Raw genomic sequence first — 24,801 nt, forward strand, 5'->3', positions numbered from 1 at the left:
TGGCTACATTAACTTCAACCACAGAGTGACGTTAGCGTTGACTATATTGATGGCTTTAGCTTAGGTTTCTGGTCGCTAGGAACTACTACACTGTGCTTACAGCTCGAACTCCTCCTCGTGGACGTCGAAGTTGCCGCCGCCCAGAGCGAAGACGGCCTCGTTCGTCGCCATTTTGAGGCCGGCGGGACCCGACACCATGACGCCGACCGCAGGCAGCAGACTGGCCGAGTAGTCGTCCATCTTGTGCACCTCGAGCGTCTGCTGCAGCAGCGACTGCATGTTGGGGCGCTCGCCCACCGTGACGCTGAAGTGGCTCACGAGGTCTCCCACCGAGTGGACGTCCCCTCCGAAGGCAGCGAAGTTCGACAGCGGAGTCTCGGACGCGACCGGCGTCGGCTCGGAGGCGGCGTGGCTGCGGCGGAACATGGTGTACTCGTACCACACGAAGGCGTACACCACGACGATCGTCAGGCAGAACATGGCCAGCTCGAAGGCGCGCTCAAGCGGCCACAGCTCGAAGTGGTTGGCTCCCTGGATGACACCGTTTCCCCAACGAACGGCGAAGACGACAGCAATGGCGACCACGTAGAGCACCAGATACATGATGAAGCGCATCGTGTTGCTCGAACGCAGCGGCTCGTAGAACGGCCGAGCTGCTCGGCTCGTGGACTTGCCCGATGCCGCGTCAAGGATCTCCTTGGCCGGCGCAGTCGTCAGCTTCTGGCTGAGCTCGGTCTCCGAGTACGAGCCGGTCGCAAACAGGTGAGCGCGGAAAAACTGTTCGTGCGGGTCCATCTCACGGAGCTTGGCGAGCACGGGGGCGACAGTCTGGAACACGCTCAGCTCACGGAAGGTGAAGATGAAGGTGAAGCGCTGAGTCCACGAAACTCCGTTGCTCGAAAGCTTGGCGGCGAGGTCGTCCAAGATGGCCAGCACGGGGGTCACACCAATGCCTCCGCCGACCAAGCACACGCTCGAGTAGTCCTCGTACAGCTCCAGCGAGGCGCCGTAGAAGCCGTCCATGTACATGAGCGGCATGTTGTCGCGGTTGCAGTCCTTGGCGTACTGCACGAGGTTCTTGGACCAGTCGCCGAGGGGCTTCACGAGCAGCGTGACGTCCGTGGGGCTGGTCTTCGGGGACGACGCGATGGTCAGCGCGTGCCACTCGAGCTTGGAGATCTTCGGGACGTTCAGGTACAGGAAGTTGCCGACCTTGTAGTCGTAAGACGACGACGACGGAGACGTGCCGGGGGCGGCGCGCTTGACCACAATCTTGACCAGCTCGTCCTCACTCTCGCCAATGACGGAGAACTCCTTGACCGAGACGGGGGTCATCGCGTTCCAGCTCGAGGCCGCGCGGCTCACGAACCACACGCAGCCCGAGGGCAGGATCCACCAGATGATCTGGGCCCAGTGCAGGATGGCGAACAGCACAGCGATGACGAAGAGCACCCAGTGCGAGATGTAGAACCACTCGTAGGCCTTGCGACGGATGATGGGGAACGACGTCGGGATCATGAGCACGAGGGCGAGCGTCGAGATGAAGCCAAAGACGTTGAACCACGCGTAGTAGCCGCCGCCCGAGTTGTCCAGTGTGAAGTCGCAGTTGGTGCACGGGAGCTGGTTGACCTGCCACGTGCCGAGACGGACCCAGTAGACCCAGTAGCCGAGCATGTGCACGACGGCCGTGATGACCGTCATGAAGCCGATCCAGCGGTGGAACTTGACGCCGTTGGCGTACGAGACGTTGAAGAACTCCATCCAGCCGGAGTTTCTCGTCACGGGCAGCAGCAGGAACGCCATGTTGTAGATGCACAGGTACGCCGAACTGATACCGATGATGTTCCAGTACTTGGACGTGTTGAGCGTGCCGGCGTCGGTGGCGGCGTCCACGCGGCGGTCCCACTCATACCACCAGCACAGGGCGTTGCCGCCGAGCACGTAGACGACCCCAACGACCCACTCGCCCACGGTGAAGCGGGACACGCCCAGAACGGGGAACTTGGGCTTGCGACGCATGAGCATCGCGAAGCGCCAGATGAGCGTCGACGTCAAGCGGCGAGCGGTGTTGATGTGGCGCAAGTACTCAATGAGCAGCACGCTGACGATGAAGGGGACGATGCAGAAGATGAAGAGGAACGTGGGGCGGATCATCTCGGTGTGGCCGGTCTCGGTGATGTTGCGGCCGATGCCCGTGTCGAGGATGTAGCCCATGTGGCCGTGGCTGCTCATGGCGGGCATGTCCGGGTAGCCGTTCCACCACTCCATCATGGTGTTCTGCAGGTTGAGCTCGTACATGGGCGCCCAGGTCGCGATGTTGCCGAAGATGAAGACGACGATGGCCAGCACGATGAAGAAGCGGACGACGTGGACGGCCGTGGAAGGCGAGCCCTGCTTGACCAGAGACTGGCTTCGAGGGCTGCCCGAATCGCCTTCCGGGGTCTTGAGGACGTTGTAGTTCGTCATCGTCCGAGAGGAGGCTTTGGCGAGACGAGGCGAGATGTGGAATGACGCAGCGAGTGAATATGTCGGCGGCGGAGAGGTGGGGTGGGGTGGGTGCCCGCCGGTGGTCCACAAGCTGCAAAGCTACGAGTCGACATTCGCTGTCAACAATAACGCGGTGGTCAGACCCCGCAGCGCGCAAGTCGTTTGCAGATGCGGGAAGCCGACGCGATTTGCATGCGTCGACAGCTCGATGCCACATCAACTGATCTTCGGTAACAATTGTTGAATTGAATTGGCTCGACGGTCGAGCCAACAATACATGCAGCACCCGGTCGAGTCGACCAGGTGCTGCATGTATTGTTGTTGCCTTTTTCGCCTTCACTGAAAGTATCCTGAGCTCGACTGGCAAGAGCTTCAGCTCTGATTAATATATAAGTAGTACCGGTTCGAAGCTGTTGTGTCGCTAGCGAAAGTGCTTGTGATGAAACGCGACGACGGTCAGGAACTGCCGTTCCAATGGCCGGCGTAAAAGCCTGCTTTTGGGAGAATAATTTGGCGGAGTTGTGATAACGTCTTATACGTAAAGGCTTCACTGTAAAGCCTGAATCGGGTGCGCATGAATTCGCACGGACCCAAGTCAAAAGTCGCTGGGAGATCACAAAACCATCCTGGCCTACATGTAGTTGTTATGCTGGAAGCGTCCAATGCGGCGACTACAGTACAGTGAGCATATCTGCTGGTGGAAGAAAACAATGGCGAGATGTACATGGAGCAATGAAGAAAAGGTGACCAAGACTCGCTTAGCGGTGATCGCGAGGAAAAGCGCACACAAAGCTATGCCGTTATACTGAAGGACCTCTATGGAAGAATATGTGTATTTCGAATCAATAACCAGAGGTCTCTACCAAATCAACAATATTAGCGATCCCAGCTGAGCCGAGGTGTCCTCCTTGTATCTTTCCACCGCCGGATTGAGCGCTTCAAGTTGATGAGCTGACCATGCCGCAAGAAAGATTTTATTTTTTCATGATTCGGTGGTGGCGCCTGCGCCATTCACTTGTGTCGTGGAGCTCAGTCGCGCAGCAGCGGCTCCAACACGGGGAAGCGCCTGAGCAGAGGTTCAGTAGATTCCATCACGACGTACTGCCTGGCGACGTCCGCGCCGAGGAGACCAACTTGGCGCTTCGTTGCGGCGGGCACACCACACGCGCGGAAGAACGCGTCGAGGCTGTCCAGGTCACGGGTCAGCAACTTAGCGTGGTTCTCGGACCCGACATCGACAGCGTGGTCCAGGTCCATGATCCAGCATTGGCCGTTGTGGTACAGGATGTTCGCTGCCGTCAGGTGTCCGTGAACAAGTCGCGCGCGCTGGTACAGGCGGCGCACGGCACGCAGGATGTCTGTGTAGGCGCTGCGGAGCTGTTCGCCGTTCAACCTTGCGTCTCCCAGAGAAGGAGCGAGGTGTCCGTCCACCCCAACAAATTCGGTGACTAGCATGTGCTCCAGGAGGATAAAAGGCTTCGGAACACGCGCACAGCGACCAGCTGACGCTACCTTCAATTCCGTCTCGGTGACTGTCCCGATCGAAAGTGCAGCGTACGCGCGGCTCAGATACTTGTACTCGCGTTCACTCTGGGCCTTGAGGTGTCTTCGAATACTCTTACGGACGTAGTCCATGCCGTACCGTCGGCCGGTCGAATCGCACTCGGTGACTTTGGTGAGATCGCCCTTGCTGGTCTTGAATATCTTCAGTGTCAGCTCCCGTTCCCGTCCGGTCGCTTTCTCCAACCCGACACCATGAAACACATTGGCGTTCTGCCCCGTGTGCACTCGCGTCTTCACCGCTGTCACCAGCTCCTTGAGCACCAACTTACGCAGAGCAGCCTGCGTTTGCTCGTCGAACATGCTCTCGTGTGCTCCGCTGCCGTTCCTGCCGAGGTCGATGGGGGGCTTAGCGAGGAAGGTGCCGCGGTGGCCTTCGTGCTTGGCCTGGCGGCGCATCGACTCGCGGAGCGACTTGAAACCGGGTCCGTCTTCGAAGTCGTCAGCGTAGGCATCGTCGTTTAGGTCGTAGCTCTCGTCGAAGTCGTCGTCTCCATCTTGCCCCTCCGGTGCGGGCGCCGGCTCCTTCTCCTCGAAGTCGTCCTCGCTGTCGTCAAGATCAAGCACCGCCGAGGCATCAAGATCTGCGAGCTGGACCCACTCCTCGTCCTGTAGGCGCAAGGCCAGCTCCTCGTCCATGATCTCCTGCAGCGTAGGGCTGGCTGGTTCGTGGGTTGACGCAGCAGAAGCGGGGGTGGTCACTTGCCACGGACAGGTCGTCGCCATGGTAATTGCTGTCTTCTTGCGTGCGCAGTAGCAGTCAAATTGGGGAATGAGCTTGGTGGGCGACGCTGGATGTTGAAGTGTAGGTCGCGAACGAAAAATGAGAGTGTTGGTCTTGATGTTGCCTTTTTTCTCCAGTCAGAACGTTCTGTGCGACTTCGCTCCGGTTTGACTCAGAAAGACGTACTGTGGTGCGTCAGATGAGTGCATTGCGATCGTACATGTACCAAACCACTGAAGCGTGAGAGGTTAACAGCTCACCGACCTGGCAGCGCAGCAGCTCAATCGGCATCGCTCGGGCCAACAAGAGGAAGAGGTGTGCCCGCTTGCCTAGAACTATAAGAGGGGACGAACACCGCTAACCATGTCGGGTACGAAGACGCGATCAGGCGGGCGTTATGTAGCATTGGAATTACCGTCTTATTGCAGATTGGAAAGATGGCTGTCCACGAAGGAACTACATGGGCGCCGAAGCAGCAGCACATGTAGACAAGCTGCCCCAGGCAACTTGCAATAGTGGCTAGACGAAATTATAAACAAGCTATCCAACTTTACCAGGAGGCGAACATCAAAGATTGAATAGACTTCTCCAAACCCACGGCATGTCTTCGTGCCCGCAGCGCTCGATGCAAACCTCGTGGCTCTCCACGCGCTCTTGCCATGGCGCCTGCCTCTGAGCTGAGTGCCGTTTAACGGCAACTTGTCGTGAGCAGGCCACCTCGACGACTTCCAATAGTTAACGGCCTCTATATAGTTATCTTCCCACCTTAATGAGTCATGCTTGCAAAAGCTGTGCGATTCCTCGAAAAAGTGACGCCGCTTCAACTCCTGTGCTCATTGGTCTCCGGTCGCTTCAAGCTCAGCTACGCTACGACTGCGCTATGGCTGTGGTGGGCCATAGTCGCATCGGACCTCCAGCACTCAAGCGGACCACTCACCGCCGCCGCCGCCGCCGCCGCCGCATAGAGATGCCGACCATCACCGTGAGCGAGGGCAGCCCGCTGCTCGTGGGGCGCCGCAGCGTCGCGCGCAGCTCCGCGTCCACGCCGCGCTCGCCCTTCGAGACGGGCTTCCCCACGCTCTTCACGTCGCCGGCGCCGTCGCCGCGGCCGCACCGCCTGGCCTTCAACAAGCCGCAGCCGCGCCACCGCGAGCTGCACGTGTTCCTGACGCTCACCATGTCCACGGTGGGCGCCGGCATGCTCTCGGTGCCCTACACGTTCCTGCTGGTGCCCACGTGGGCCGCGCTGCTGGGCGTTGTCATCGTGGGCGCCGGCATGGCGCTCACGGCCAACGCGCTGCTGCTCGCGCACGTGCAGCTGGCCCAGCAGGAGGAGGAGCTGGAGCACATCGGCTCGGGGCGGAAGTTCGCGTCCTTCCAGGCCATCGCCGTCGCGGCGGGAGGCAAAGCGCTGGGCTACGCCGTGTCCGTCATCACGGCCATCGGCATCTACGGCGGCTGCGTCGGCTGCGTGCGCATCGTGCGCGACATCGCGCCCTTCCTCGTGGCCATGTTCTACCGCCTGGCGGCGGGCGCCAACGCGCAGCCGCTGCTCTCGGCGACGGCGCACCAGATCGGAGACTACGTCATGTGGGCCGTGTTCGTGCTGGTGGTTTTCCCGCTGTGCCTGATGAAGAACCTGACCAAGCTGCACATCTCGAGCTACTTGGGCTTCCTGTTCTCGGTGTACCTGGTCGTGGCTGTCATCTACCGATCCTTCTTCGCGCTGGACCCGAGGGACGAGGACAGTGACGATGTTGAGGTGAACGGCACTGCGGCGGTTGCTGGCACGATCTCCGCTGCAGTGAACGCAGCAGCAGAAGCGGCTGAGGAAGCGGCAGCGGCGGCCGCTGCTGCGAAGCTACCGACGGTAATCACGGGGTCGGCCTTGTCACGCTTTGCGCATGCAATTTCGATCTACAACTACGCGTTCATGATGCACCTGAACCTCGTCCCGCTGTTCATCCAGCTTCGCGGCAGCTTTTCCGAGCCGCTCAAGGAGTCACGCTGGAAAATGTCGCGCTGCATCTACGGACTGAGCGCGTTTTGCGTCGTCTTCTACGCGGTCTTCGGGTACTTCGCGGAGAAGCTGTACACGGTGACAGTGCGTGGCAATGTCCTCTTGAACCTTGAGAACGACCCTCTGATGGACATCCCGCTGGTCGCCGTGTTCAGCACTGTCGTGCTTTCGTTCCCGCTGCTATTTCATCCGCTGCGTGGTGTTCTGGAGGAACTCGTGTACACGACCAACCTGGATGACATCGCGTTCGCGACGCGCTTGGGCGGGTCGACGATTCTGCTGCTGTCGCAAGTGCTGCTTGCGATTGTCGTTCCGGGAATTGAAGTTGTCTTCGGTCTCACAGGGGCCAGCACTTGTTTCATGATATGCTTCGCCTTCCCAGTTATCTTCTTCGCGAGGCTGTATCCGTGGGATGAAGTGAAGGGCGGCAAGCTGTGGATCACGGCATTGTGGGCCGTCGTCGCGTTCTTCATGGTGGTCGGCATCTCCGCGACGTGGTTCTTGCTCTCTGAAGGTTAGGAAAATGTGTTTAGTTTAAAGGAATTGGCATCGCAGCTTAAGGGAAATGCAATTATGAATTCTTGTGCGTTTAGACTGCAGTTTGAGCTTCCAACGCCTTGACCCACAACTCTTTGCCTGTGCGTGACAGAGTACGTTTCCGGTCGGAATCGCTCAATCCATCCCCAGTTATCGATGATGCGCTTGCTTGCCTTGTCACCGACGCCCTCCTTGTGCTGCTACCGCGACTCGCTAGCGGTGGCTTTAATACTGCTGACGACGTTCGTGATCTCACTGCTCTGGACGACGAACGCTCTGAGTTCATCGACTTTGGCTCCTCGAATGCTGAAAAATCAGCCCAATCCTGTTCTGGATCTTGATAAGTCTTCGGACCCTCAGTAGCACTGTGGCGGTGCTTTCGTGAGGATAGCCTTCTCATTCTAACGGACGGTTGCTTACGAGGCGCTGGATTGAGCAGTTGGTTGATGCACAGCCGCACACCTTCGAGTTTCGGGCGCTCTGCTACATCCGGGGTGAGGATCCACTTGATCAGTGCCGTGAACGTCGCACTGAAGACCTGTCCACAGTGCATGTTGCCGTGTGGGAAGCTCACGTAGCCGTTGACGATCGCGAGCTGCTGCACGCCGTCTCGCGGGTGCTCAAACGGAGAGAACGGGCCAAACGCCATCGCGTACAGCACGCACCCCAGCGACCACACATCCGCCCGTCCATCAACTACACCCAGCTCAGCCACGCCGGTCCCAACGTCCCATAACTCTGGCGCTCGATACGCAGCGCTGCTGTATCTCGCCGCGTCCTCCCACAGCTTCCTGCAGTCCTTCGGCCCCCTCAGCTGCACTCGCAGCGGAGCGACCGAGCCAAAGTCCATGAGCAGAGGCTGCACTGGGTCGTGCTCAGACAGCAAAATGTTGCTAGGCTTCAAGTCTCGGTGAGCGAAGCCGAGGTCGTGCAGCGCCGCCACTGCATCCAATAATCTCTGGAAGAAGTGCAGGCACTCCGCCTCCGTGAAGGCCCCAGCGCCCCGCGTCGCCGTCTGCTCCAGAAGCGTCTGCAGCGAGCCCCGAGTCGCCAGCGGGAACACCATGAGCGCCTCCTTCTCCGCGCGGCCCTGAGCCTCCGAGCACCTTCTCACCTCGGCGGCTTCGAGCGGCAGCACGTTGGCATGTTGAAGCTGGCGCTGCACTTGGATCTCCAGCAGCAGCCGCTCCAGGTCCTCGCCCTCCGTCACGCCGCGCGTCCACTTGAGCGCACCCCGGCGGCCGTTGCGCCGGACCTCGTACACGTGCGCGAAGCCGCCCTCCCCCAGCGGCCCCAGCGCCTCGTACAGCCTGCCGTTCACGCGCACCAGCGAGTTCCCCATGCTTTGGCTCGCGTCGTTTCGCTATCAATTGTTGTGGTTACATGTATTGTCAATTCCGTTGAAAATTTCCAAATCGGGCCGATTTCGAAAACCGAGCAATACAAATTCAAGTACAGATCGAAACCGCTCCAAACAAGAATGCCATATGTAAATCGTACTTAATCGATTTCCAATAGACAATCCAAGTGGCCGGGGCGATTGGGGAGCGATTTGGCTCGGGCGATTGCAATCGGCCGGTTCGGAAATTTTGAGTAGAACCCACAATATTAATACGCGAATTGCTTACGCGAATTTTCGGATTGACCTTTTGATTGATTGGGGAGATTTGTTATCCGAATGACGAGGTGCGCGGCATGGAAGTAAGTGCGGCGTTGACTCGGCTAACGCGGTTGGTCGTGCATGTAGTGTCCAGACGTTCGCTGTGCTCAACGCCGTCGCGCGGGACAAGCTGGGGCAGGTGCTGGCGCGCGTGCTGGAGAAGATGGCGGCCAATGTACGTCGCGCGCAGCTTAAGCTTACTTGTCAAGTGATACGCCACTTTATATTGCCAGTACAGGGCTAAGCTGCGTTGTTGCCGCAGGAGAGCGAGGTGTTCACTGCCAGCGAGATGGACCAACTGCAGTCGATGCTGGGGCTGTCGGCCGTGCAGATCGATGAGGTGGTCGCCGTCGCCGTCAAGATCTTCCGGGACGCCGCCACTTTCGGACACGTGGACCGGAATCTGCTGCTGTCGAGCGGAGTGGACGACGCTGTCGCTCATGCTGCGGAGAAGACGTGGAGGAAGAAGGGCCGCGCGGTGGCGGGGCAGATCGCTGCATTCCACGCGGTGGAGACCCCGTCGCTGGTGCTGCAGAAGACGGACTGGCGTCTGCACCTGGAGATGGGGAGCAGCAAACTCAGCGGACAGTCGCAGCCCACGGCCATTTTCCAACTCGAGGTGGCGGACATGAGCTCGCCCACGAGCGAGGTAAGATAAGGCTGCACTCGCTTGACGTCGACGGGGTTCTCCGTAGCTAACTATTGCTCCCATTTGTTGCAGACGGAGAGGCTAGATGTCGAGTTATCGCATGCAGAGCTGCGCTCACTGTTTCTGCAGCTGAATGCCTGCCAAGCAGCGCTGGATACGCCTCCAGCGCCGTCCGCAGCGTAGATGTAGCGCCTTCATCGTGCCTGATCAGTCTATATCGTACACGTCTTTTCACTAGTATTCAAGATTTGGTCCGCCTCTGTCTGGTGTAACAAATTGTACTCTTCGTCATTCAAGAACTTCCTCCAGATGGCGACGACGGACTCCGTTCCTGGGGACTTCGTGGCACTCACTGCAGTGCAAGTTGTCTATCGCGAGTGCTTCCGCGACGACCAAGGAGAGTTCCCGCACGTGGCTGGACGGATTGATGCATTTGGGCGGCGCATTGGACACTCAGCAGTGCCTACGAACGCACGGAGAGTCTCCGATTCCTCAAACTTCTGGCTGCTCAAGCACCAACAGAGAGTGAACCAGACTCGCTGTACCGAATCTGGGAGCTCGGCACCGTTTTGAAGGCGGCTGCAAGTCGTGGGGACCTGGATACCGTGGTGTGGCTTGCAGAGACCTTCGAGCCAGAAGCCTCGCTGTCGTCTGGTGCATGTTCTAAAGTGGCTCCACCGAGAGCAGAGAAGCCGAGTGCATTGGGGAGGACTGGAGTGGTGTGAAGCGGTGAAAGAGGGTGTCCGTAGAGCAGAGGTGGTCAAGTGGCTGACGGAGCATGTCCCGGTGCATCCAGAGGCAGCTCCACGCATCATGTTCGAGGCTGCGAGGGCTGGAAACCTCGAAGTTGTGCAGTGGATGCTGGGCGAGTACGACGTGTCTGCGACTAAAGCCCTGAAAGCAGCTCAGGAGGGGCATCAATGGCAAGTTGTTCGGTGGATTCTCACGAACTGTGAAGTTGGAGATCGCTCGGTGGATGGCACTGCTGCTGCTAAAGACGGCGACTTGGCATTTCTGCAGTGGGCATACGAGCACGCCTCGGTCGAGCTGGGCGGTAGTACTCTCATGAACGCAGTCGCTCTTGACGGCCATCTGGGTGTGCTGAAGTGGCTGCATGAAGGCCCAGCAAATATCGAGTTGGGCGCGTCCGTCTTCGCCCAGGCAGCGCGTGGCGGGCATTTGGGAATGCTCAAGTGGCTGCATTCACAGCAGTGCCCAGCAACAGCCGCGGCAATGGACCACGCGGCTGTAGGTGGATTCTTGGAGGTGCTCAAGTGGCTCGACGCCAATCGAGAGGAAGGATGCACGTCCCGAGCGATGGATGGCGCGGCTCGCAACGGGCACCTGGAGGTCGTGAAGTGGCTCCACGGCTCTGGTAAAAAGTTCTACTGCCCGTTCGTCATGGACAGCGCGGCAGCAAATGGTCATTTGGACGTCGTCAAGTGGCTGCACGAATACCGCAGCGAAGGTTGCACCGAAGACGCCATGAACTACGCGGCTCGGCTCGGTCACCTCGACGTGGTGCAGTGGCTCCATCACAACCACAGCGAAGGCTGCTCGGCCTTCGCCATGGATTGGGCTGCGCCTTATGGTCACCTTGACGTTGTGAAATGGCTCCACGCCCATCGACGTGAAGGATGCACGACCTGGGCGATGGACAGCGCCGCGCGAGAAGGACACTTGGCTGTGGTAAAGTGGCATCACCAGCACCGAGAAGAAGGCTGTACAGCGGCAGCTATGAGCTCGGCGGCAGCAAGTGGTCACTTGACAATAGTGCGGTGGCTCCACGAGAACAGAGCGGAAGGTTGTACCAGCACTGCGATGGCGAGAGCGATCGCTGCTGGCCACTTCGACGTGGTCGTGAGAAGCGGTCACTGAAGGCGAATTACGCAGCAGGCAACGTGATCGAGAGTCCGCGCTTGGAGCTCGAGCAGTGGCTGCTGCAAAATGCCCCTGCAGAGCTTGAGGGCGTGTGGTTCCGCGTGTCCAGAGGAGACTGGTACATGAACGAGTGGATGCAGCGCCACAACATGAGCCGAACTCACCAAGACGATCGCTACAACGACTGAATTTGGCAAGGACGGGCATAGAGCAGATAGAAATACACGTATAAAGTTACAACATGTACACAGCACTACAGAAGGCAAAAGCTCATCAGCTTCTACGTTCGCACTCATCATGCGATCACGTTGAAGTGGGATTTGTATTCACTTCAACTCAACAAGCTCAATATCTCACTCACCTTTCCAATCTTCTGCCCCTGTCTAGACGATCGGTGAATACGTGTCTGAGCCATTCCAGTGTGTGAACAACATCGCCAACGCCGCGATATCGGTCAACAAGGCTGTCCTCCATTTGAGAACGATCGCCGGACGGACCACCGGCACAAGCGTTGCTGTTTTCGATCTCGATATCAGTATATGTAGGTAGCCCTGCCGGTCAGGATGAGTGCATACCTGCTGCGAAACGATCTGCCCGTGAACGGGCACAGCAATTCTTGAAGGAGATGGCGTGAGGGTTTCGCTGTGAGTCCACCGCGTTTCCGTGTTCTTCCCGTGGTCATTCTTCTATTCTCCGTGGAGGTAGCAAGTGGTAGCAAGAAGGATGATATCCGAGCTGGGGAGTACCCGGTCCGATGGAATTCTGCTGCTGACGGTTGTGCAGTTCGTGGTTCGCAAGTGTATTCACGCGCGCGGCATCGAGTTGGGGCACGTATCGCTTGCCATCGACGACTTCCTCAACGAAATTCCGCAAGGCTGGTCACTGGACGAAGCTTACAAGCGGACGGGTAGTCTGCGCTGCATGCAGTATTTGGCTGCTTGCGGACCTGAGGAGTTGCAGTCGTACCACCGATCGTGGATAACCAACAACGTGGTTGAAATGGCTCTTAAGACTGGAGATGTCGAGGCTTTGAAGTGGCTTGCTGAAGTATACGCTCCAGGCGTATCGATGACCAGGGCAGCGGAGTTGGCAGCCGGAGGAGGACACTTGGACGTGCTGGAGTGGTTGTATCGGAACCACCGCAACCGAGTCGACTGGGGTGGAGCTGAGTGGTGTGAAGCTGTCCGAACAGGACAAAACGACGTGGTGGGGTGGCTACGGCGCCAAGTAAAACCCCACCAGGAAGTAGGGCCCCAACTAATGCTGGACGCAGCGAGAGCTGGAGATCTTCAAGTGCTTCAATGGCTTTGTATCGAGTTCACTCTACCGGTTTCCCATGCGTTTGTCGAAGCGCAGAGAGGGGCTCAATGGGGGATTGCGAAGTGGATTCTGGTGAACTGCGAGGTGGAAGACCCGAGCATCGACATGGCTGCCGTCGCCGGAGACGGTGACATGCAGTTCTTGCAGTGGGCGTACTCGAACGGCTTTGGTCGACCTACTGCTCACGCGCTTGAGACCGCCGCTTTCAACGGACACCTGGACACCCTCGAGTGGCTGGTCGACGGTCCTGCCAAGCTTGAGCTCACTTCATCTGTTCTCAGCGAGGCAGTTCGCGGAGGGCATTTGGAAGTACTCAAGTGGCTGTGCGCTCGAGAATGCCCCTCGACGTCTGCAGCTCTGGACGCTGCTGCTGAGAACGGATTCCTCGAGGTCGTTCAGTTGCTCTACTCGTACAGACGGGAAGGCTGCTCTTCTCGAGCTCTGGATCGAGCAGCGTGCAATGGCCACCTGGAGGTTGTGAAGTGGCTTCACGCCACCGACAAAGACCTTTACTGTCCTGCGGCGATCAACCGAGCGGCGGAGTTCGGTCACCTGGACGTGGTGAAGTGGTTGCACACGCACAGAACCGAAGGCTGCAGCACCGAGGCCTTGGATTGTGCGTGCCACCAAGGCCATCTGCACGTAGCAAAGTGGCTCCACGCGAATCGAAGCGAGGGCAGCGGCAAGTGGACGATGGATCTGGCCGCCGCGTCTGGGCATCTCGAGGTCGTCAAGTGGCTGCACGAAGAGCTCCACAAGCCGTGCACGACGTGGGCGATGGACAGCGCCGCTCGCCAGGGTTACCTGAACGTGGTCAAGTATCTGCACGTCAATTGTACTGCGGGCTGCACTCCTGAAGCGATGTCGGCAGCGGCTGCAAACGGGCACTTGGATGTTGTGCGATGGCTGAAGCTCAACCGCTCCGAGGGGTGCACCCCCACAGCCTTGAACAGAGCCATCGCTGGCGGACACCTCGACGTCGCCATGTTTCTCCATCGTGAGCTAGGTCCCAAATGCTCATTCCGTAGCGACGTAGTGCTACGAGGACTTCGCTTGGAGCTGGTGGAGTGGCTGCTTGCAACGTGCCGCGATGAGCTTGAGCGGGGGATCAAGTTTCAAGTCCAGCGATGCGACCGGCGCTTCAACCAGTGGATGCGGACCCAAGCCATGGAGATCGTCGACCAGAACGACACGTGCGTAGTCTGGAAGTGGGGTCCTCGCGCGTGACCAAGAGGCTACAATAGCTGAAAGATTGGAATTCGAGTGCTTTCCCTTGGTGTGCGTTGCCGATCCACTCACTTCAGGCCGACGTAAAGAACTACAACATGGATGTGCAAAAGCCACCAATGCGTAGCGCTCACTGCAACGATGGCCCGTAAACTCGATATCGTAATATGCAACACCTCCTACACGTGTACCAAGACCAAACGCTACACGTAATCCTTGTCAAGCTACATATGATATGTAGCTTGACAAGGATTAGCGTTTGGTCTATATGTCATATCTGTGCCCCTACTGACTAAAGCCAACTTCGTACATGTACATGTATTGCCAAACAACCAGTTATGCATGGGTAGGGATGTTTTCTGGTAGAATCGCCTTCATGCACGCATTCCATGCTTGCTCGCGTTGTCGCAATGGATAGAGCCGTTCCGTTTGACGGCGGACAAGAAGGAATCCTATGCATCTGCGGTTCAGATACCCGAAGGCTCACAATCGCTTTCGCCTTCTCGGACGCAGAGATTTCTGAAAATGGAGCTGGACGCTAAACCTGACGCGATGCTTTGGACGAGTGTCGTGGTCATGTACCGCGAGTGCCTCTTGAGGCGCAGCGGGGAGCAGCTCCCGCACGTGGCTCGACGCATCGACGCATACCTGGACGATCGTTCGCAGTTGCGGTCGTGGTCGTTGGCGGCCGTGTATAAGCGCACCACCAGTCTTCATTGCATGCGGCTGGCTGCATCTCGACGTGCTGCACCGACAGAGTCGCTATACATCCAGTGGGAGTTCAACGAGGTTGTCGCTCAGGCAGCAAAGCGTGGAGACTTGGCCTCGTTGAAGTGGCTGGCGGAGAGCTACCTCCCGGACGGACCTTTGTCTGCAGCCGCGAACGCTGCAGCTTCGAGGGGAGAGCTGGATGTTCTCAAGTGGCTGCATGGAGCACACCAGACCCGAGTTCACTGGGGAGGCCTCGAGTGGTGCGAAGCGATCCGTGGTGGACAAAGTGACGTGATCGAGTGGCTGAAGCAGAAGTCTTTTCCCAACACAGAGGCAGCTTGGAGAATTGTGTTCGACGCGGCGGCTGCAGGTTATCGTGAGTTGGTGCAATGGTTGCTGGGCTCCAACGAGGATGCAGTGGAGGCTGCGCTGCGAGGAGCGCACAAGGGCCATCAGTGGGGCATCGTCAAGTGGCTGGCGACAAAGTACAACGCTGTGCCGCTCGCTGACTGCGTGGATGCTGCTGCTAAGGACGGAGGCCTGGAGTTTCTGCGATGGCTACATGCAAACAAGCTAGCGTATTCGTTCGATAGCGCTCTGTCCATTTCAGCTGCAAGCGGACACCTGGAGGTTCTCGAGTGGCTTTACGAAGAGGTAGGAGAGCGAAAGCTGACGGCTGATTGCATCAACCAAGCCGCAAGTGGGGGCCACTTGCAAGTTGTAAAGTGGCTGGACGCACACAAGTGCCCCGCTTCTCCAGCTGCCATGGACGGAGCTGCTAGCGCAGGGTTTCTCGAAGTGGTGAAGTGGCTTCATGACAACCGAGCAGAAGGGTGCTCAGTCTCTGCGATGAACGGGGCTGCCGAGAACGGACACCTTGAAGTCGTCAAGTGGTTGCACACGGAGCGCCGCGAAGGCTGCGGCGTGTCTGCGATGGAGAAAGCTGCAGGGAATGGGCACTTGGAAGTTGTCCAGTGGCTGCACTCTCATCGCAGTGAAGGGTGTACAGAACGAGCTATGGATTGGGCCGCCAAAGGCGGGCATTTGGACGTCGTGAAGTGGCTCAGCGAGAATCGGTCCGAGGGCTGCACTACCGCTGCGATGGATTGGGCCGCCTACGGAGGACACCTGGAGACTATGGAGTGGCTTGATCAACATCGCACTGAAGGATTCACGCCCAAGGCGGCGTGTTTGGCAGCATCAGGAGGTCATTTGGACGTTCTCAAGTGGTTGTACACGAAGAACAGAGATGGCTTGACCTTGGACGCGGTCGACATGGCTGCCGCTGGTGGACACTTGCGTCTGCTTGAGTGGCTTCATGCTAACGGAGCTGACGCGTGTTCACTAAGCGCGATGAGAGACGCAGTTCTAGGAGGTCACGTCCCAGTGATGCTCTTCCTGTCCGACAACTACGGGCGAGACGTTTGTGAAGCAGGGATCTGTTTGCTGCGCGACGACTGGGAAGACATGGAGGTTCGCTTCGTCGGAATGATGCAGTGGCTGCTGCAAAACATTGGAGAGGAGCTTGAAGGCGTCACTTTCGCGGTCAACCGCGCAGATTGGGCCACGAACAAGTGGATGAAAGACCACAACATGAGCGAGCTAGAAGTCGAAGACGAGGTTGTGTTCTGGGAGTGCGGGCCGCAGTAAATTATCCCGAAAACTTAAACAAATCTGTAAACAGGAACACTCTTTAGGTACTAGTAGATGAAAGTAGATGAAAGCATGACGGAATATTTCATTCGCTCCGGGATAATGTTCATCTACGATGTGAGTAGCAACCAAACACACGTGGCACCTTGAACACTCACGATAACCACGATCGCCCAGAGCACCGAAACCCAGAGGAAGCCGTGACGAGCTCGACGCCATGGATACACCGTCGTGAAGGCGATCACTGGAAACGCGTAGCAGATGACAAGGCAGCTCGTGGCTCCCATCAGGGAGAAAACCACCTCAATGCCCGAGACGTTGAGCGCGATAATTTGCTGACTGCAGAGAAGCGCCAGGACGATCACAAGCCTGGTAGGACCGGGAACCTTATCCCGCTTGTCCTCATCGGAATATTGACCACCCTCGACATCGTCCGAATGCTTCACAGCGACGGTTTGATCCAGTAGCTCCTCAACGAGAGAACGAAGTGGCAGGAAGAGCAGCGGGAACGTGAACAGCACCGTCAAGTACGTCGCGACGAGAGGGATCTTCATGACTGGGTCGCTCTCCAGATTCAGCAGGATATTGCCGTCGATGTCGTCGCCGTAGAGATCAAACGCTGCGCTGCCGATGGCCCCGTAAAGAATTGCACAGACGAAAGTTGCTCCGAAAATGCACTTCATCATCTGCAAGCGGGTCGCCAGGAGCGGAGGCGCCGTCAAGAACGTGGTGAAGTTCCTCATGGCCCCACGTCTTGGCAAGTTGCTGCCTCCGTTCGTCTTGAGGAGCTGCACGAAGAGCGGCAGCAAGTTGAGCGTCATCATAAACGCGAAGTTGTAGATCGAGATGGACTGAGCCAGGCGAGTAAAGCTGTTGCCGTCGAGCTTTGAGGTGTCTGTGGCATCATCCGTTGAAGTGCTGACCACCTGAACGTCGACACTGCCAGAACTAGAGTACTCGCTTCCAGACGTACTGCCGTGCACTAACGAGCTGTTAGTTTCCGTCGATAATGTTTGAGCGTCTATGGTAGGCTTGTACCCTTCCAGAGAGCGGTAGACCACAGCACCCACGAGGTAGAGCGAGAGTACGAAGCTCACGTAGTTGGTTGGTTGCAGCGCCGACAGTTTGCGCAGCATACATAGAGGTAGCAGCACCACGGCCAGTAGCGCCCACATGACGATCTGCTTGGCGTGTTCTTGCCCGCTCTCCGACAAGTCCTTGGCCCCACCATACACCAGCTCTACCACGAAAGGCGTCAAGTCACGGATGATCTGGATGTTGCCTACACAGCCGCCGTAGACTCCGCTGGCCATGATGAGCGACACCGCGTAGCCCAGAACTGGTCCTCCCGCACGGCGCGCGAGAGACTGGAAGCCCACGAACTCGCTCCCAGCCCCCAGTGCGTGCGCCTCGAACTCCGCCCGCGCCGCGGCGTGAACGTGGGCGTGGAGCAGCGCGTTGGCCGTGCACGACATCGCTGAGCCCACGAAGGCGATCCCAGCCAGCGCCTGCCACATTGGTACGAGCACCAGCGTGTACGGCACGGAGAGCATGCCGGCCCCGATGATGGACATCATGAAGCCCATGTACACGTGAATAGCGCCGAAGCGAGAGCGTAGCGCCGGCTTGGGCTGCAGCTTGAGGTGGCGTCTGCTCGATGTGGCTTCGGGCAGTCGCGGCGGCAGCGATCGCGTGCTGGAGGCAGGCGACAGCATTGGCGAGGCCAGCATACTGCTAGTAGTACTGTTGTTGCTGCTGAACGAAGAGTGGCGAGCTCTCAACAGTGTAAGTGCAGTGCAGACATCACGGCAGCGCTCCATTGTGGCTGTTGATCTGCTAGGCTCCAACCTTTTCAACCTCCTGGCCTCATCGCGGGGACTTCCAAGCGCCAAACTTTCAGCGCTGGCAGTCCGCCATCCACAAAAACGCAGCGTCCTCTCACGTCCACAACGGAAACGTCCACCGTCCAGATCAGAAACAAGTCCATACCAGAAAGAACGATCTGCGACGTGTGACGCGGCATACTGTACTGGTACTCGAATGATTGCCGCCTTTGTCAGTGATGGTCTCTCCAAACCTCGGTCTCCTCTATCTGCCATTCCTGAATTTGCTCTCCGCTACGCACCCGAAGACCATGACGAGCACCTGTCCGTGGGGCGTGCCCTCTTCGTCCGAGCCGGCCAAGCCGCAGCCCAGCATGCAGGACCTGATGGACGAGGCGCTGGCGCTCAGCCTCTACGAGGAGGAGGTGACCGCGCTGCAGCGCGAGATCAACCCCGACTACCAGAGCAGCGTCTTCACCAACCTGCAGCGCAGCAAGGAGCGGCGCGAGCAGGACCGCAACCAGCAGCTGATGAACGCCGACAGCTTCGACTTCGTGGCGGAGGCCTCCGGGGAGGGACAGGTCGCCCCCTCCGTGCTCACGCGCGCGCCTGGCGCCGCGGCGGGGGCTGCGGCCTTGGCCCGCGCCCGCGTGACCGGCTCCTTGTCCATGGAGAACGCAGCGCACGGAGCTGGCAGCGGCAAGGGCTTTACGTCTCTCCGGGAGAGTCAACGCCGCCAGCAGAAGAACGAGAAGAAGGGCTTCGGAGCCGGCAGAGTGGAGGCCGAGACACACGCCACCGCCGATGGAGTCATGGACGAGCGCACCACTCTGATCCTGCAGAAGATGATCAACAGAGGAGAGCTGGACGAGGTTCACGGCTGCGTGCAGAGCGGCAAGGAGGCCCATGTCTACTTTGCAGTGGGCACGGATGAAGTGACGATGCGCCCCGTGCAGCTGGCCGTCAAGATCTTCCGCACAACGCTGAACGAGTTCGGCAACCGCCACGAGTACGTCACCGGGGACCGCCGCTTCGATCTTCATTTCCAGAAGAAGGACCTGCGTCGACAGATCAAGGCCTGGACGGACAAGGAGTACCGCAACTTGTGCCGCGCTGCCAAGTGCAGCATCCGTGCGCCTGCTCCGGTGGTGTGCAAGGAGCACGTGCTGGTGATGCAGTTCGTGGGCGCGGATGGATGGCCCGAGCCGACGCTCAAGGACATACAGGCGGACTGGTCCCCGAAGCAGCAGGCGCGCGCGTACGCTGACGTTCTCCAGGCCACCCGAGCTCTTTACCAGCGAGCTCACTTGGTCCACGGCGATCTGAGCGAGTACAACATTCTCTACTCGCACCGCGAGAAGCGCATCTGGCTCATCGACTTTGGCCAGGCTGTTGACCGCTCACACCCGGACACGGAGAAGTTTCTGCGACGGGATCTGCACACAGTCAACCGGTTCTTCCAGCGAGGAGATCTGCTCGAGGCTACATTTGACGAAGTTGGCTTGCTCTCCGACGAGACGGCGTACGAATACGTGGTCAGCGAGAGGCCTAAGGACGTAGTAGCTGGGTTCCCGGTGCTTGCAGCGCTTCTCGAAGAGCTGACAGACGTGCCCGAGACTGAAGAGGAGGAGGAACAAGAAGACGCGGTCGTGGACGCTCAACAGGAGGAAGAAGATGCAGTTCAGGCGAAGCAAGGCTCTGTTGATGCTGGAAAGGCTCCGGTTATTGCTGAGACCCCAAAGGCAGAGGTGCCTCTAGAACTATCGAAGGCAGAGCTCGACTCCCGTTGAGCTGCTATCATAACTTCAGGAATGAACACCTAACAGCTTTTACCACTTCACCTCTGTAAGCTAGCAGTCTCCTTGCGTGTCATTCGCATGCTTGATGTGCTTGATTGCTTCCTATTGTAAACCTGAACATTGGTGGCAATCGAACGTCTCTACAGACATGAATTGAGCTGGTAGTGCATTTGATGCCAACGAGCTCTTGTTGAATTGCTTCTCAAGAGGTTTGGTGAGTCGATCACTGCTGTGCTCGCTCACCGATCACCATACACCAAAATATAATAGGGTAAACACCAGCATTTCGCTGCTCAGCTCAAGGCACATCATTTGACTAAGTGGAGATGAGTGTGTACTTCAGGCGTCACGTGCAGTGTATCAGTCAACCAGCGAAAGTCGCTAGTAGCGACTTGGTAGTGCTGCGGGCCGCAGCCTGCGGCACCTACTGTATCGATCTGTTTGCTTTGTCAAGCTCGCAAATTCTGCCTAGGCAGTAAGGGTCGAGAACTAGCAGCTCTATGTAACGTTAGGATTTTAGTTTTTCGGTAAATTCTTCTTTGTTAGCCATGCTCAGCTCACGCCGATCGCAAGACCCAAAGGATCTCCGACCAATCTTCGGTCTTACAACTGCCCAGCTTTGCCTCCGCAACAACGTAGCTCCGTGGGAAATAAGCGGCTACGGTGCATGAGACCAAGAAGCGTGCGGCTTCGACCAAGACGACAGCAAGTGGCGAGAAAAGAATGCACGGTACAAGGGCGACCTGTACAACGCAATCGTCCTCAAGTACATCTGCACGAACGCCTGCTACGTGCACTACCTCAAGTACGAGAAGGACTGGGACCAGTGGATCCTGCCCGGCCACATCTTCCGCAAGTACAACCACGCGTAGGGGGCGCGAGCTCAAGCGACCATCGTGCACCTTTGATTAGCACTGCATCTGAGTTGCACACGGTCCGTCTCGTGTGTGCAAATGCACTCAAGAAAGCCCTGGGTATCCATCAGCTACTCGTACACTCCTTGCGGAGTTCTCTGCGCCTGCCCAACTGAATACGAAGGTTGTGCCGTCGGTGTGATTCTATAAAGAATATCGGTTGTACTACTCATCCTGAGTTAATACTAGGGCCATCACTTTGCCACCCGCTTCTTGTGTTGGGGGGCGGATGCAGCCAATGCTGTCAGCAGCGGTCGCAACGCGCTCGGCAGCCTAGTCGTGGATTTTGGCGTTCATTCTCCAACTTCCTCTGACGAGCACATCGACACCTCCTCCACCTCGCCCTACACGACTTCTTCGTCCGACTATGATCGTCCCGGCAACGGTGCTCGCCGCCGCAGTTGGGAAGAGGAAACGAGGCACCGGGTCGTCTCGTAACCAGCAGCGGCAGGCGAAGCGTGTGGCCCGTCGAGAACGGAACCAGGCTGCCGCGAAGAAGCGCAAGACGTCGTCGGGGGCTGTCACCACGAAGCGCACGCCGAAGACAACACCGCGCAAGCGCAAGACCCCGGTGAAGCCCAAGCCGACGTGGAAGTTCACGACTGTCAAGATGAAGCTGCGGACGTTCTGCAAGGACGAGGGTCTAGCGCTCGCTTGGGACTCGGTGCTGAGGGACATGAACAAGATGGTGGCGGAGGCTTACGTGCTGGCCGCCGTCCACGTGGTTCGCTGCTGTGAGCAAGGTTTCGACATCCCCATCTTGGCGCGTTCCTTCTACCAGCAGTGCTTGTCGGCCGTGAGTGGGGGGAACCTGCACGATCGACGGACGACCATGACTGAAGAGTTCCGCGACTCGGTGGCGATCTACAGCGCGTGGCAAGGCGAGAGCCTGATCCCCAACAGGGACGCCATCAATCGTGGTTGGGCACAGGTGGCAGCCGAGCGCATGGCCCATGAAACCCAGAACCATCTCCAGCTCAACTTTTACCGGCGCTTCAAACAATACATTACGCTCCGCTACGGGCTGGCTGGCCGCGATCGCTACCTTGTGCTCAAGGGTATCCTCGACCCCGAGTACGACGGAGACAACGAGATCGTGCTGGAGTACAGAGAATTGATCCCCCGCAATGATGAAGGAGCGAGCTAGCGAGCTACTCCCGCTTGTGCACATGTTCCTCACTTTCGTGAAGGACCACAACCGCGAGCACGAAGGAGAACCGGGCTTCGAGATGGCAAGGACGTACTCGCTACTACCAACGAAACGGGGCTTCGTCTGCTCTCACTTCACCATGTCCTCTCGCGGCTTGCGGGCGATGCTGGTTCGAAGTGGATATGATGTTCCGGAAGAGGGTAGCGACTGGAACGCTGTCGCGGACAGCATGTGGCGGCGGCTCTTCAACACGAACCTTGTCGAGACGTCCAAGCCGGACGGGTCTCCAAGTCGCTGCTTCGCAGGGAAGATCACGACGGACGGCAAGTCCGTCAGCATCACCGTCAAGAAACCCGTTCAAGGACGACAGGAGCTGCAGATGTCTCCTGAGACCGCTGCATTCTTCTCGACACGGTGGGGGCTTGATCCTGGTCGCCGCGACATTGTTCGTCGCCACGAACAACCACGGCGAGACCATTCGCTGCTCCTCGAAGGAGTTCTACCGAGACGCTTCCTACACGCAAAGCAACAAAACTATCCGGCACTGGTACGACTACGCCGACGAGGAAGTCTCGGAGGCCAACCGCCTCGTTCCGACGAAGAAGACGTGCTCGCTGGAGAGGCTCGAGGCCTACGTGCGCTACGTGGTGCCTCGCTTCGACATGTTGCTGGCGTTCACGATGAGGAAGAAGTTCCGGGACCTGAGGTTCCGACGTTACTGCCAGTCGCGCAAGTAGCTGCACGAGTTGTGTACGCGGTTCGTCGCTGGCCGCGACCCGGCCAGGACGATCGTCGGCTTTGGGGACTGGAGCTGCTCCGACTTTGGCGGCGTGATCAAGAAGTCTCCGGGCGGCCCCACCAAGCGGTTCATGCGCGAGCTCTCGAAGTACTGCCGGGTGGAGCTGGAGTCTGAGTACCGCACCAGCAAGGTGCACCACGGCTGCAGGCAGGCGCACCCCGGCGACCTCGTGACCCAGTACCAGCGCCAAGAGTGCCGAGACGGCGTTGTTCGCAATCGCAAGATTCACAGTGTACTCCATTGTCTGCGCAACAATGGCGGATGCGGTATTACTGTGAACCGCGATGTGAACGCCTCTCGCAACATTCTACGCGTCTTTGAGCTGCGTCTGAGCGGACAGCCACGCCCGCCGGAGCTAAGTAGGAGTTCGCAACAAAGGTCGACCTAGTGCCGCAGTGCTAGATCGTCGCTGGAATCCTCGTACGGACGAGGTCTCCCAGTATTGATATTCATACGAAAATCGCAGGCACCGCCTGTACGTACTAAGTACCATCGTAGAGCCGACTGCAGCTCCATGCACGCGCCAGCCATCGTTTGGCCCGGAAGCGAGAGGCTGGAGGCAACGCATTCTCGAAAGCTCCGGCCGCAGGACACGTCGCCCCGAAGAATCCCCCGCCCGCCATGAGCCAGCGTCTGTCGATCTCGCGCGCGTCCGTGTCGAACCCGCCGACGCCCGTCGTGGCCCCCGCCAATGCCGAGGACAACGACCCCACGTCCGCGACCAAGCGCGGATCCGTGTGGCAGTGGGTCGTGGGCTGCGTCTTCCTCGTGTGCGTGGCCATCATCTGGAACTTCTCGAGCGTCTTGATCCAGTACATCTTCAACGACCTGTCGTTCGAGGCGCCGTTCTTCCTCACGTCCTTCGGCATGGCGCTCTTCTCCGTGAACCTCCCCATCTACTACGTGACCAAGGTGTGGATGCCGCAGCTTGGCCGCGGCCTGTCGGGGCAGAGCTTGTCCGATCTGCCGCAGGTCAAGAACGAAACGGGCCCCGTCGTGACGCAGACTCCGCACGACAAGGCCACGCTCCGTCGCACCATGATCGCGGCGGCCATTGTGGCCCCGCTCTGGTTCATCGCCAACTTCACGTACAACGAGAGTCTCAACCTCACCAGCGTCACGAGCAGCACCATCCTGAGCGCCACGTCTTCCGTCTTCACGTTGATCCTGGCCGTCTGGATCCTTAAGGAGCGCTTCACGTGGCTCAAGGCGCTGGGCGTGGCGCTCTGCATGGCCGGAAACTGCACGACCCTCGCCAAGGACTCCAGCGCGGCATCTCCGAAGGTTTCTGGGGTGACATCTGCGCATTGATCGGCGCGATAATGTTCGGAGTTTACACCACTGCTATCCGCAAATACCTGCCCGACGACGCAGGCATGAGTGTGTCGCTGTTCTTCGGCTTCGTGGGGCTCTTTAGCCTCGTGGTGCTGGCGATCTTCTGCATCATCTTCAACTACACGGGCGTCGAGTCGCTGCAGGGCTTGACGTGGGAGATCGTGGGTCTGCTCTTCGTGCAGGGTCTGCTGAACAACGTGCTGGCCGACTACCTCTGGGCCGTGTCCATCATGTACACGTCGACCACCACGGCCACCATCGGCTTGTCGCTGACGGTGCCCATGGCCATCTTCTCAGACTGGATCGTTAACGACATCAAGCCCGGCTGGGTCACGTTCGTCTCGTCCGCGCTGGTGCTTGGTGGCTTCGTGGTGCTGGCCATCACGACGCGCAAGGAACAACTGAGTGCCGGGGCGGAGGCTCAACACGAGGCTCCTACCGACGCGGCCGAGGTGCTCTCGCCCAAGTCCCCCGCCACGCAGTACCGAATGTCGACGAGTGCCAACTAAATACTTAGCAATCAATGAATATGAGTCAACTTGATCTTACCAA

At 58.5% G+C, this 24,801-nt stretch overlaps 10 protein-coding genes across 10 annotated transcripts; 6 read left to right on the forward strand and 4 right to left on the reverse strand.

The window, feature by feature from the left end:
• Nucleotides 1–96: 96 nt before the first annotated feature.
• Nucleotides 97–2,466, reverse strand: PHYSODRAFT_555131 (hypothetical protein; the record flags this gene model as incomplete). The annotated part of the gene is made up of 1 exon (XM_009522172.1): nucleotides 97–2,466. The coding sequence occupies one exon, from the start codon at nucleotides 2,464–2,466 to the stop codon at nucleotides 97–99; it is 2,370 nt and encodes a 789-aa protein (XP_009520467.1).
• Nucleotides 2,467–3,305: 839 nt separating this feature from the next.
• Nucleotides 3,306–4,350, reverse strand: PHYSODRAFT_540086 (hypothetical protein; the record flags this gene model as incomplete). The annotated part of the gene is made up of 1 exon (XM_009522173.1): nucleotides 3,306–4,350. One exon carries the CDS (start codon nucleotides 4,348–4,350, stop codon nucleotides 3,517–3,519), a length of 834 nt encoding a protein of 277 aa, XP_009520468.1. The 3' UTR covers nucleotides 3,306–3,516.
• Nucleotides 4,351–5,738: 1,388 nt separating this feature from the next.
• PHYSODRAFT_481789 (hypothetical protein) lies at nucleotides 5,739–7,310 on the forward strand (the record flags this gene model as incomplete). The annotated part of the gene is made up of 1 exon (XM_009522174.1): nucleotides 5,739–7,310. One exon carries the CDS (start codon nucleotides 5,739–5,741, stop codon nucleotides 7,308–7,310), a length of 1,572 nt encoding a protein of 523 aa, XP_009520469.1.
• A 70-nt stretch (nucleotides 7,311–7,380) lies between these two features.
• On the reverse strand, nucleotides 7,381–8,670 carry PHYSODRAFT_481857 (hypothetical protein; the record flags this gene model as incomplete). The annotated part of the gene is made up of 1 exon (XM_009522175.1): nucleotides 7,381–8,670. One exon carries the CDS (start codon nucleotides 8,668–8,670, stop codon nucleotides 7,381–7,383), a length of 1,290 nt encoding a protein of 429 aa, XP_009520470.1.
• A 379-nt stretch (nucleotides 8,671–9,049) lies between these two features.
• PHYSODRAFT_359430 (hypothetical protein) lies at nucleotides 9,050–9,876 on the forward strand. Its single transcript, XM_009522176.1, has 3 exons — nucleotides 9,050–9,163; nucleotides 9,251–9,637; nucleotides 9,710–9,876. The coding sequence occupies exons 1-3, from the start codon at nucleotides 9,152–9,154 to the stop codon at nucleotides 9,818–9,820; spliced, it is 510 nt and encodes a 169-aa protein (XP_009520471.1). The 5' UTR covers nucleotides 9,050–9,151; the 3' UTR covers nucleotides 9,821–9,876.
• Nucleotides 9,877–9,946: 70 nt separating this feature from the next.
• PHYSODRAFT_326245 (hypothetical protein) lies at nucleotides 9,947–11,706 on the forward strand (the record flags this gene model as incomplete). The annotated part of the gene is made up of 4 exons (XM_009522177.1): nucleotides 9,947–10,048; nucleotides 10,117–10,291; nucleotides 10,365–11,326; nucleotides 11,434–11,706. The coding sequence occupies 4 exons, from the start codon at nucleotides 9,947–9,949 to the stop codon at nucleotides 11,704–11,706; spliced, it is 1,512 nt and encodes a 503-aa protein (XP_009520472.1).
• A 535-nt stretch (nucleotides 11,707–12,241) lies between these two features.
• On the forward strand, nucleotides 12,242–14,065 carry PHYSODRAFT_326246 (hypothetical protein; the record flags this gene model as incomplete). The annotated part of the gene is made up of 1 exon (XM_009522178.1): nucleotides 12,242–14,065. The coding sequence occupies one exon, from the start codon at nucleotides 12,242–12,244 to the stop codon at nucleotides 14,063–14,065; it is 1,824 nt and encodes a 607-aa protein (XP_009520473.1).
• A 2,480-nt stretch (nucleotides 14,066–16,545) lies between these two features.
• On the reverse strand, nucleotides 16,546–18,027 carry PHYSODRAFT_398043 (hypothetical protein; the record flags this gene model as incomplete). The annotated part of the gene is made up of 2 exons (XM_009522179.1): nucleotides 16,546–16,830; nucleotides 16,882–18,027. Coding segments are annotated over 2 exons (1,431 nt in total), but the record flags the coding sequence as incomplete, so codon positions are not given.
• Nucleotides 18,028–18,544: 517 nt separating this feature from the next.
• On the forward strand, nucleotides 18,545–20,923 carry PHYSODRAFT_344909 (hypothetical protein; the record flags this gene model as incomplete). Its single annotated transcript, XM_009522180.1, has 2 exons — nucleotides 18,545–20,037; nucleotides 20,730–20,923. Exons 1-2 carry the CDS (start codon nucleotides 18,564–18,566, stop codon nucleotides 20,921–20,923), a joined length of 1,668 nt encoding a protein of 555 aa, XP_009520475.1. The 5' UTR covers nucleotides 18,545–18,563.
• Nucleotides 20,924–23,535: 2,612 nt separating this feature from the next.
• Nucleotides 23,536–24,758, forward strand: PHYSODRAFT_479536 (hypothetical protein; the record flags this gene model as incomplete). Its single annotated transcript, XM_009522181.1, has 3 exons — nucleotides 23,536–23,828; nucleotides 23,868–24,132; nucleotides 24,183–24,758. The coding sequence occupies 3 exons, from the start codon at nucleotides 23,536–23,538 to the stop codon at nucleotides 24,756–24,758; spliced, it is 1,134 nt and encodes a 377-aa protein (XP_009520476.1).
• Between the last annotated feature and the right edge of the window lie 43 nt (nucleotides 24,759–24,801).

Source organism: Phytophthora sojae (genome assembly GCF_000149755.1).
Source record: "Phytophthora sojae unplaced genomic scaffold PHYSOscaffold_2, whole genome shotgun sequence".
NCBI lineage: Eukaryota > Oomycota > Peronosporomycetes > Peronosporales > Peronosporaceae > Phytophthora > Phytophthora sojae.